The 12,288-nt window shown below is 38.9% G+C and overlaps 1 protein-coding gene across 1 annotated transcript in view; it reads left to right on the top strand.

Annotated features, from left to right (window-relative positions):
- SH2D4B (SH2 domain containing 4B) overlaps positions 1-12,288 on the top strand; it is a gene marked incomplete at both ends in the record, with an annotated part of 57,220 nt that overhangs the window by 15,586 nt on the left and 29,346 nt on the right. The window contains one exon of the mRNA XM_084265795.1: positions 7,558-7,702. Coding sequence (XP_084121921.1) covers positions 7,558-7,702 — 145 coding nt within the window. The remainder of the gene's footprint in view (positions 1-7,557; positions 7,703-12,288) is intronic.

The raw sequence follows: 12,288 nt of genomic DNA, 5'->3' as shown, positions 1-12,288 counted from the left end.
TTACAAACTAAGCAAGTTACTTGTCATTCTGCAAACTGTGGACCTGGGATTTGAGGGTGGTTGTGTAGCACAAAGCCAGGGCAGTTCCTGTAGCCTCCTCTGCACAAAGATGCTGATTTACCTTTGCACAAATAATTTGAATTCATAGAAGAGAACAGGGCCTTTGAAATTTGATGTCGATGAGTAATGAAACTATACCTTTCAAGTGCCTTTATTAATGTATGAATAATGAGCAGAGCAACTAATTAAATGCTCTTTCCTCTGCTTTCTGGAAAGCAAAGCCCTCTTGAACAAAGACTGATACAGACCTGTTCACTTACATCTCTGTGGTCGATCTACAGTGCACTTGATGGGGTAAATGTCCACAAGCTCACCGTTGTTGTTCTGCTTCAAAGAGACTTTTTGAAAAAGCATAGTGAGAAACTTGTGAGACATTTAGTGGCCAGCAGTCATATCTTTCTGTTAAGGAAAACTAGTCTTTCAGTGGCTGGTACGATTGAAAAGGAATAAAACCCAATTCTGTTCATTTTCATGTTGATGGAAAGGCAATGTCATGGTGATCTCTGTTCTGACTATTTCTTGGGAAGCGAGGAGGTATTCTCCAACTGTGTGACCGGCAGGAGCAGGAGTTGCACTGCTGTAAATGGGATGAGAATTTGGATTAGTTTCTTCTTTGAATTTCAAATACTAACCTTTGGCCAGGAATTCTTTAGCCCTATTCATAAAGTTGCCACCATCTTTATTTTCTCAAAGAAACAGAAACCTTTTTTCAGGTTATGGTTTGAATAGAATGCTCGCAATAATTGAAATACAACACTGTTACAGTTTTGCATAGTTGGGTGCTGGGAGACTGTCTCCCGTGGGTGGGACCCCACAGTGCAGCAGGAGGAGGGTGTGGAACGAACGCATTCCCCCCCCCCCCGGCCGAGAAGGAAACCAATTTGCAAGGAACTGAAAGGAACTGACTGAAACATCCATTTTCCCAGTCCCTGACCATCCCTGTGCCATGATGGGGGGGTAAGAAGGGAGTGAAAACATGACTAAAGTGAAGTCTGCTAAGAAGGGAGCAGGATCTGGAGGTAGAGGTGTTTTAAGATCTGGAAAAGGAAAACAGCTCATGAGGGAAGTGACTGAGAACCCCATTTTTTCCAGTCCCTGCCCCTCCCCGTGCCACAACAGGGGGGAAGAAGGGAGCAAAAACCCTGACTAAAGTCTGCTAAGGAGGTAGTGGTGGGGGGAAAGTGTTTTAAGATCCGGTCTTGTTGTTTTAAGATCTGGTTGTGCTCCAGACTCCGTTTTCACTGTTTTTTTAGTGTAGTCTAATAAATTAGGTAGTTTTCTTTCCTTCACTCTGTGTTGAGTCTGTTTTACCCATGCCATTGATGACAGGATGATCTGTCCCCGTCCTTACACTGATTCCTAAGCCTCTCAATATATATTTTCTCCCCTGTCCAAATACAAAGGGGAGTGGTAGACTGACTTTGGTGGTTGTCTGGCCTCCAGCCAGGGCTAAACCAACACAACCACAATTTTTAAGACAAGACCTTGCAGAAATGAACTCTTTGGCTTCAAAAATTAGTTTAGAAATAAGATATTCCTCAGTGATTTTTTTTAATTTTTTTACATACCTGTTTGGTGTGCTCCCAGCACTTGCTGTATTAATACAACAGCATAGCCTAATTACACTTTCATCCCAGGTCTTCAATTAGGCCCATAATTTGAGATCTTTTGGGAGGGCCTTGGGCTAACATAAGGTTCCATCAGCAGAGATCCAAATGCAGGATTGATCCCTAGCACAATAACACCAGACTTTTGCTACTCAGAAAAGCAGCTTTTCTATTACTTGATCTTGAAAGAACAGATCTTGTATATAGTGCTGTAGGACTACTTAAAAATAGTGAAAGCATTTCAAAGACAAGTGAATCTCACAGGCCTATATGGGAGGGTTAACTCCTCTGTCAACTGGCTTGTTTAAGTTCACTTGGTTTTCCTTCTCCCTCCAATTCCACTCTTCTTGTAACTACTAATGTGCTGTGGAAGAAGTACATGAAATATTTACAAATTGAATGAGTGGAAAGGTACCTAGATGGGAAAAGAGGAAAGTTATGTTCCTGGCATCTATCTCCAGCTACAAAAAGTGAATAGAACCTAGGTGTTCGGGAAAAAAAAAAGCCAATCAAGGAATCTACTCATGTATGACTGCAATCATCGAAATCATGAAGAAATGTACCTTTCATGAATGATTCAGGGTGTGGAATGAGATGCAGATCAGTTAGCGAGCCCACTTTAATGGGTTTAAAATATTTAATGCATCAGTAACTATCCTTCTGTGGTGATGACCAATCCATGTTTAAATCTGTCTCCAAACTCGGGTATGAAAAGTTCAGTCTTTGCTAATGATTCATCCTCTTGAAGCATTTTGATTTGGGAGATTGAATCTATGTCCTTTCTGCTGATGTGTTTAATTTCTAACCAAATTGCATCACAAACACTCCTTTTCTAAATGCGTTTATTCCTCTTGACCTATCATGGGACTTTAGGGCTGCCTGCACTAGATAAATGATATCTCACATATCAAAGTGAAGGATGAGCCCTGTTTCCTTTTCCAACACTATTAGAAAAGTATTGCTTTCCTTGGTGTTTCTTAAGCAGAAATGTCTTTAATTTATGATGCTAGAATATAAATGTTGACTGCTCTATTTTTACAGTTTAAGGAGAGCTAGTCTTTTATGCACCTATTGCAAAGGACAAATAAGAGACACAATTACTATCATTAATCTTTCTGCTAATTCGGAAAGGCTCTGAGATCATAGGCATAATTTTCTTCTGTTACTGGTTGCTGGCTTTAAGAGCCCTGAACAATGTGCAGAGGGCAAATTTAAAGGTATGAGCATCAGCCAAGGGAGGGTGCTACCCCTCAGATGCATTTAGAAATTAGAGAGGTACTGTCTTAACTTGTTCTTCATGTGGTCTGTGTAAAACAAGAGAATATTAATAGGAAAGTACTGTCTGTATGACAACATCAGATACCTGCCAAATTTAATAATATAAGCACGGTTGACAGTAAAGCTAGAATGCTTTTTAAACATTCCTTGGAAGATGAAATGTATTAGCCAAAAGCTGCATATAAACTTTTATGGCCATTATTGGGATTCTTTTTCCATGCATCAAAAATATTCAGTAAAAGCAGCCCTTAAAGACAAGTAATTCTTACGTCATTGACAGGCAACAAAAGAATACCAGTGCATTAGAATTTGCTTCCTCTTTTTTTGATGCTAGACTTGACCTTTAATTTCAATTGGGATTGTGGTGAGCTTTTTTTTTAAGGTGTGGCTCCAACAGCTTCTATGTCCTGGCTGTTCCTGTTCTCATCAAAGATGACAAGCTTAGAAGCAGCCTTCAGAGAAGTGCAGAGTAATTGGTGCTTCAGCTCAGGAAATTTCTAATATAGACAATTTATGCTTAATAGAAAGAACACACTTCAATCTTACTGATTTAGCTGGGCTTTCAACACATACCTGAGCTTTACTGTGCCCGAAAGCACTGTGGAACTGATTCTTCAGGCAGTTGCTGCCAGGTATAGACTTCAGGAATACAGTAAAATGTCAGCATCACCACTGACAGTTCTGTGGGCTTCTTAGGATACAGCAGTGAGCATTCTGTTCTGATCTGAAAAAAATACTCCTGTCTTCAGGCAAACATCAGGCACTTGAGTGAGCCTGTTACTTTTAGGTGCAGGTAAGCTGTAGGTTCAGCTCTGTGCTTTGATGTGCCAACAAAACATTGAACTCTTACATGTATGCTGTCCTTGGGAAATCCAGGAATACAGCAACTTCTTGCTGGGGTTTAGCACCCAGCTCATCCCAAAAATGTCAGTCAGGTCCATTCAGTCGCAGCTACAATGATTTAGTAGTGCTTCAGTTTGTTTTCTGTTGTGTAACCACAGTTCTGAAATTCTTTTTTTTCTATGCAGCTGTCTCTAGCTACATTGGAAATGAGGCAGCTCTTAGTTGCTGATGGAGATCAGGTGTTCAGGACTTCTCTATTCTATTTGTGAGGAACTATGATATTAAAGAAAAACCTTTTCCCCAGTGACATCAGTAATGACTGTACTGCTGAAGCAACTGTCTTTATTCTGGATCATCAGTAAAAACTGGCAAAGCTCTGATATTTTCTGTGGGTAAATGGGAAAATCTGAGGCACTAATGATGATAGTTTACAAGACAGGACTTCAAACTGTGAAGAGTCCCTAAGATCCAGAGACAAACTCTTAGTGGATTGTCACTGGATCTACAGCAAGTTACCCAAGGAGAACCTGTTCCAGCACATGCATTACATCTCAGATCTCTCCCAGTCAGGAATAGATCTTAGCTTTGTTTTCTCTCTCATCTGAAAGAGGGTCTTTGTGAACCACGGTATGTTGTGACCTCCCTATGAGATCCATTTGTGAATAGTGTATCCATGACCTCTACATAAAGCATGACTACACTTCATACATCTGTCCATGTGCACAGAACAGTGAATCCTGTGTTCCTTTTGAGACACTGGTAGGAGAGAAGAAAGCAATGTCTCTGCAAACATTTTGTTCTCTGAGGCAAGTGGGAGAATTTTCTCAGAAAATGGTGAGGAAGGGTTGGACATGCTTCTGCTGATACTCACAGCTCTGTTGGAAACTGCCAGGTGGGTTTGTGGAGAACACTGATCTCCGAATTCAGCCTGCTGAGTCAGCCTTGCTGAGAATAGGCTGTCTTGGAGCTGGGGACCCCGGGCGTTTCCAGATTCCCTCCCTCAGAGCAGGGAGTCCTAAGGGCCCAGATCTGAAGACAAGCTGTTTGGCAGGTAGCTTGAATGCTTGCCCTGGCTCAGGGGCAATTGCTGAGGGGTCTTGGGAGATTCACAGCATCTGTAATGCAGGCGATTAGCTCCAGCTCTCAGGGCTGCCAAAGACACTTCCTGCCAGCCTGAAGCATTAGAGGGTCCTCTGCTTCTGAGAGGACTGTTGTAACAACTGTGTCTTGTAGGTCTTGCCCTGAGCAGGGTGGCAATCATTCAGCTGCTCTACATCCTGTGAGATGAGAAGTCTCCCCAGAGAGATCCCAAGAGCCATGGCTGCCTGAAGCTCGATTTTTCCACTGGAAAAAAATCAACTGCTGTATTTTGGCTTTTCCTTAGTGCATTTTTTATGCCTTTCTGCAGCAAAAACTAAATGCTGACCTAATCTCCTCTCATCGTCACTGGACTGAAACATTAGAAGCTAACCATGGCTAATACTAAATATTATTTAGAGCTGGCTGTAGTAGAGCTACATGGTGCAGTAACAAGTTTGTGGTAAATGCTCAAATGCCAGAGGCTAGATAAGATCATTTAGCCTGTTCAAATTCTCCAGTGGAGTTAAAGCTGGAGAGGTTTACTGCTTGCTGTTGAATTGCCAGTGTGATTTGTTGCAGCAGGCTGGTATTTCTTGGCCATTTGCACCTATGTACTGAATTGTCACCTTCCTAATTATTCTGGAAGTGCTGGAAGAGTGGTGGCATGTGGTGCAATTTCTCTCAGCTGTTAGGCAGAAGGTGATGCTTTTGTAGATTACTATAGCTGTTCACTCTCTGCTCTGATAGGCAGGATTGGGTTCACAGGGAGAAGTGGATAAACTGGTTGCTGCATTCTTCCATCGGAGTAAATGTGAAAAGTTCAATTGTTGTTCATTTTAAATATAAACATACGCTTTTTACTCATTCTTGACATAAGGATGACTTTTCATTCCTATGTCATACTATCATAAGTTGCTTCAACATACACACAACTTTAAGGAGTTGCACGATGTATTTGCATGTGCATCCATACACTAATTTGGGTAAAGAAAATTTTAAATTTCTCTTCCTCTAAAAAAGGAAAATATGATTTTTTTTTTTGTGGATTCAGAATTAAACAATTAACCCCATGATTTTCTTAGTAGGCATTACTGCTTTCCATTAGGAACTCAAACTACCTGAATTTGGTTTTCGTTCTGTTGGGTTATTTTAAGAAACTTTCATCTTTTTACTACAAATGCTTCAACAATACATTAAATAAAGAAACTTGTGACAAAACTCTTGTGTGATTTTGGGAAACTGCTGTGAGATTGATTTATGCACACACATATATTAAGTTTACCTTGTGGTTTGGGACGTTAAATAGAAAACATTTTGATAACCAAAGATTACCCCTGTGTCTGTCTATCTTCCTGAAAATATAGCGCAGAAGTATTGGATGGTTTTTTGGTAGTGAATCTAAGTGAATAAATATTCTTATGATAAGAATAAAGAATAACTGGTTGCATGCTTTTTCTAAGAAGGGAATAAAGCCGCTTGCCAGCAACTGAAATATGGAATCCCTAATTCTATGGGGTATTTAAAAGGAGTTGAGTTGTGGTGTTTATAATTTTTTTTTTTTATAATTTGAAGAAGCTGGGCTTTGAAATCAGTGCTTCCTAAAAGCATAAACTTTCAAAAAATAATGAATTGTCCACTCAATTAATCTTTTTAGAAGTCAGGAGATAACAATGGGAGGATGAGGTTAGAAGCCATCAAATGTACCAGCATTAAAATATAAAATAATTGACAATAGAAAGCTTTTGTTTCTCAGAAATAATAAGAGCAGCCTAGTTTATAGTACATCACTATGAATATGCAATATTTTAGGCCTTTTGTATTAGTGAGAAGACAAATCCTTGCCTTACGTAAACTGGTAGAGCTCAGCTGTGCTAAATGGTGAAATGTTATTTTACTTGTGGAAACTGAAAAGTGGTTGAATTCTCTCAAAGGGTTGAGATTTGCATTAGTTTGATTATCCCACTACCTAAGGAAATTGGGAAAATTTATTAGTAAACAGATAAGGATTCCTATTTCTGCACTAATCAAGCTCCTGTTTTATTGATTGTATGTGGAAGGCTAGCTGTAAAGGCAATCTGTATCCAATTTCCATCTCTGTTAAGGCCTTCTTGGAGGGGAACCTTTTGGGTGTTAATTTTAGCTACATTTGAAAGTGACTGCTGTATGCTGAAGGATCTGGATTTTCTTCCAGAATGTAATGTTCCTGCTATTTGGAAAACATTATTCTTTGTGTTGGTAACGATGACACATGGTGACAGTTGCTAAACTAAGAACACCAGTAAATCAGCTACTGAGTTCTACAGGTTCTGTAGATGTGTGTACTGTCTGAGTGACAGTGGTATCTCCAATGGGAGTATATGTGAACTTAAAATGAGCACTGCTTCTGGATCTTAGGATAGCACAGGCTTTGGTGGAACCATGTGATAAAAAGTCTTCCATATAGATGTGAGGTTTTAGAAACTTACATGTTTCTTATTCCTGTGATACCTGTACATCTCAAAACACACCTTCCTAGAAATTCCTAAGAGGTAGGAAGCTGCCATGATAGGTGAGAAACCCGAAGTTAGAAGAGGCACTGATTTGTCCAAGGTGATGTGCTAAGCTATGGGAGGAAGCAACTGAAGCAGCATCCTAACGTTTGACACATTGTTCTTCTTTAGTAACCTGTCTTTTATTTCATTTTTCCTAGAAAAGAGAAGAGGAGGAAAGACAAAAGGGGGAAGAACAAATAAGGCAGCAGGAAGAAATCCGTGCGAAAGAGTTGTATCTGAGCCTCAAGCAAGCTCAGCAGCACAGTCAACACAGCGATGATGACCAGGAGTGGGAAGAACAGTGTGAGTAAAATTTCAGTCACAGGATTAATATATTTCTAAAAGTAAATAAAAGGAAGCTTGTAGAATGGGAAAAGGTGCTGCCAAAAATTTCTACCTTGAGCAATACAAAATATACTACATTATTTGCAGGAAATTACCAGCTTGACCTTACAGGCAGAAGTTACTGTGAGTTGACCAATTTCGTATTTGTTTCTGAATAAGAATCCATCTCAATGCCTTATAGAAAATTTTTCGTGTACAGTAACTGAGTTCAGTAATTTTTGTCTAATGTAATTAATTAACAGTTTTGGCTTTGTAATAATACATTTGGACACAGTTATGTTGACAGCTTGTCCTCAGCTATCTCTGAAGAGGTAAAAATCTGTCTTCATCTGTATTTTAATTACTTCCATATGGTGATGGGGTCAGTACAGAAACTCATTTAATTTCAAAAGATTACAGTATCTAATACTTAGATGGTTGCTCTGAAAAAAATCCTTATGATGTTGATCTTACTCAATGGAGGTGCTATTCCTTTTTAGTCAACCTGAAATTCTTTATTAATATCATCATTGTGATTAATTTAAAAATAGATTAGTGTTTTTTCAAAGTTTATAAGGAACAGAACATATTACTATATATTTCTATACATACAAAATGTAGGTAAGTAAAGGTCCACATTATGAATAAGTGTGACTTAATAGATTATTGTGAACAACGTGTATGTCTGCTCCATCTGGAGTCTATCATATAGTTGGCTTTAGAAGTACGAAATTTTTTTGCAATTGTGAATCGTGTATTTTTGTTGAGGGAAAAATATATCTTATTTCCTAAATCTATACTGGTTTGATTACTCAGCAGAAAAAGTAAATGAAATAATTAGAAAGTCTTAGCTCATGTGGCATTGTTGTATTAATTATATATAACACAAAAGTTAGTCAACTAATACTAAAAATGGAGTTCTAGAGAGCTGATAGAATGTGCCGTGTGAAATACCTCATTAAGTAGAAAAAATATTGCTGTAATGTTACTTATTTATTGACAGAAGTAAAAGAAATGTTTCAAAGTATGTGATGAGTTATTTGATGGCTTTAGTCATCACTTCTGGAGTTCCTGAAGACTAATTACTGAAGTCCTATTACCTGGAATTGATGTGATAGTGAATCATTTGTACAACAAGGATTAAATCTATGTAAGATACACTGGTGCCATTTTCAAAGCTCGTAGCAGACTGCACTCATTTTTGATCAATAAAACCTCTGTATATAAGCTGTCAATAAGAGAAGGTAATTATTTCCTGGAGAATTATCTAAATCCAGGTGTACATGTTTATTCAGAAAGGACAACTGTAGCTTTCTGGGTTTTTTAGCGTTTGAGTGGAATGAGTTGGGGAAAAAATAGCCCTTGAGTTTTGCAGAAGATGAGGCATTGTCAATTAGGATCAGCTAGCAACATAGCAGAAAGGATGGTATTATGTACTTGAGCATTTCTTTGGAAGGGGATAAGGAAAGAAAATACATTTACAACTGTGTTATTAAAAAAATAAAACCTAGCCTATCTTTATGCTGAAACTGGCAATAAACCAAAATACTATAAACATTACTAAACCCAGCTATCATTTTCTTACGAGTGTCTGAAAGGGGTAACAGGCTTTAAATTGTTGTCCTGGTTTTCCCAAGAAGTGCTGGTTGTACAGGAATAGATATCAGAAATGCAATGGAGGAATTAGGGGGGAAGGCAGAGAGGAAAGGACAGGCTATGAAAGGTTTTGACCATGATGTCTGTGATGGCATTCTCCATCAAAACACTCTCAACTGTATCATATGCTGATGGATACTATCTGCCACTTGGTAATTTAGATGGGTTCTTGTGTAACCTTTGGAGTATTTATGCTGTAGAGGAATTCTGTCACCTTCAGCCAGTGTCCCTCAGCACCTATATACCTGTTGGCTTCTGGGCAAAAGTGTGACCGACTGTAGCATGTGTGATTTCCAGCGATCTAGCCTGGTCGCCAATGACAGCGCTGCCGCGGCAAAACGTAAGCTCAGCACCTTCTAGCTGGCAGCACCGCAGTTAGGTTTTGCAGCCTACTATAAATTCTGTGCTGCCAGTTTATGCTGTTATCAGTAATTGATTTAGCATTAAGCTAACTGCAGACTAATGACTAGAGTGTATCACATCCTTGTTTATCCTCTTATGCTTATCTCAGTGTCTCTATTTATGCTGGTTGGTTTGAGGGCTTAGAACTGTGCACCATTAGCAAATGGGTGTGACATCTTAGGATATGAAGATGCAGTGTTTAGTGCCTTATCTGAAACCAGTTCCTGGCTGGTTTAAACTATGCCATCAGACTTAGCATTGAGCTTCCTAAGGAATGTTAGCATCCTGTTTCCTTGACCTGTCTGCGGAGCTAGAATCCCCAGCAGAGAAGCGATAAAAAAATGTCTGGAAGTGGGGAAAAAACTGAGGTTGCTATGGAATGGACCTCAGCTTCACCAGATTTTTCACCTTCTATTTCAGGTTTTTTTTCCTTTTTATGGTAATCCTTTTGCTTCCAAATATTCTTTTGGACACTGAGAAGAAGCTTAGACTTAGGCAAAGCTATCTGCTTGTCATCTTTTCTAAGCAGCTAGGCAATAAATAAGTAAATGAATGCATGAACATGTACAGGAACCACAAGCAGATGTAATATTAACATCTTTTGTCTCTACACACTTGCAATAGGAACCACATTGCCTATTAGGAAGAAGGCCAGGCTCCCTTGTGTCGTACCTCCTTAAAGTCAGCCCTTATATGCAACAGTGCTGGGGGGGTCAGTACTGAAGAGAAGCAGCAGTGCTGGAGCAGCTATTGTGGAGAGCAAATGTAGCAATGATATTGATGACACTACTAATTTATTTAGTAGATGGAATTTAGAATGTGATAAGGATTCATCTCCCCTCGTCACATTATCCCTCAGCTGTTTATTGCCAAGGCAATAAGCAAAGTGTTGCTAATATTAGTGTCTGTTGTTTGGTTGAGTTTGCTTCTGCTGTTTACCTCATTGTGCCAAATAACAATGAAAGCCCATAGAACCACTGTGTTAATTGAAATACATAATTTTTGCGCTTTTTAATGTACTAAATGACAAGTATAGAATAACCTGAGAAATCAGTACTAAAAGGAAAAAATAATATTCTAAGAGCGATTACCTCCTTTGATTTCATTTAATGGATATGTGCTGGGGTATTTTAGAGGGCAGTTGTGAGTTAATATGTGGAACAAGTATACTGGTTGGCAAATGAGATGCTGAATAGTGGAAAACACTGAGTCAGTCCACTGTTCAAAGCTCCTGTTTTTCAAAACTGAGAAGTAAGAGGCTAAACTTGGATGGAGGACTGTGTGTATTCTGAGTACTTTTGTACCTTTCTGTGGGTTGTTCCCTTTTGTAGGTTTCTAGGTTATTCAGTAAACAGTACCCTATGTCACATTTTCTGTGACCTCTCTGTGAGAGCAGAAACGAAATCTGCAAAACATAATAGGGAAAAACTGTAGCATAAATATCCCTCTGATTGAACACTGCAAAAGGCATTGTTAATACACTTACACTTTCAAACCCCTGCAAATTGCGTCAAGCAGTGAAGTGCTCAGATACCATCTAACCAGCTGTACTCATCTCCAGACAAAAATTATGCCAGTAAAAATGTAAACAGAGTTGAGTGACTTGATCTATTCTTGTGCCTTTCCCTAAGCACCCACTTTTGGTCTCTGTTGAAGTAGGGCACTGGGCTGACTCATTATAGCTTCTTTTATGCCGTTACATTTTTATGTTCTCCTACAAACTATGTCTATGAATTTATTTTTGTCTGAATTTTAAAGCAATTTATGTTCATTTGGTGCTTACCTTTCACAGAAATTCAAGTGAGTGAGTTTACTGGCAGCAGTATTTGATGAAATGCTGCATTTTAAAGTGAGTAGTCCCCAGTTCAGCTATGCATTAACTAAGCAAGTGCTCAACCTTAAGTATGTGCTTGCTGAACTCCAATGGGTCTCCGAGTGCATTTTTGAATAGAGATGGGATTATTCACATGCTTTCAGATAAGATTGCTGAACTGGAGCCATGTTGCAGAGTATTTGTGGGAAGTTATTTTCCAATTAGGAAACGGAAAAACACTGTGTGATTTGTGTGTATTCTCAGAAAATTTGAAGGTTGAATTTTATCTATTAAGTAGTCATTTTGGATTGCTCATAAACAAGCTTCCAAGAATTATTAACAAGGGTAATGTTCAAATAAAATAATTTAAAAATGAGGATGCATGTTTGTGGCACACGGCATTTTTCTGCTTTCACAGTAACTCGCAGCTCTTCCAAAGCAAAAATAGATTATACAAAATGGAGAGTTACTGGTCTTTCACAAATGATGTGATCATGTTCAGCTGCAGCACAGCAGGAATTAATCCTCATTCGTATCAAATGATTTGGTGTTGGAACTTTTCCAGGACTACTAATAGGGATTTCCCAGTCCTAAGTGAAAATGTAAACGGCATTCTTACGTTTTCACTCAAGACAATTTAGGTTTGCATAGAGGAGTAACAGGCTCTTACCAACTCTTCAAGGTATAAAAGGCA

Source organism: Gallinula chloropus, assembly GCF_964237585.1.
Source record: "Gallinula chloropus genome assembly, chromosome: 5".
Taxonomy (NCBI): domain Eukaryota; kingdom Metazoa; phylum Chordata; class Aves; order Gruiformes; family Rallidae; genus Gallinula; species Gallinula chloropus.
This window is presented reverse-complemented; position numbering and strand designations above follow the sequence as displayed.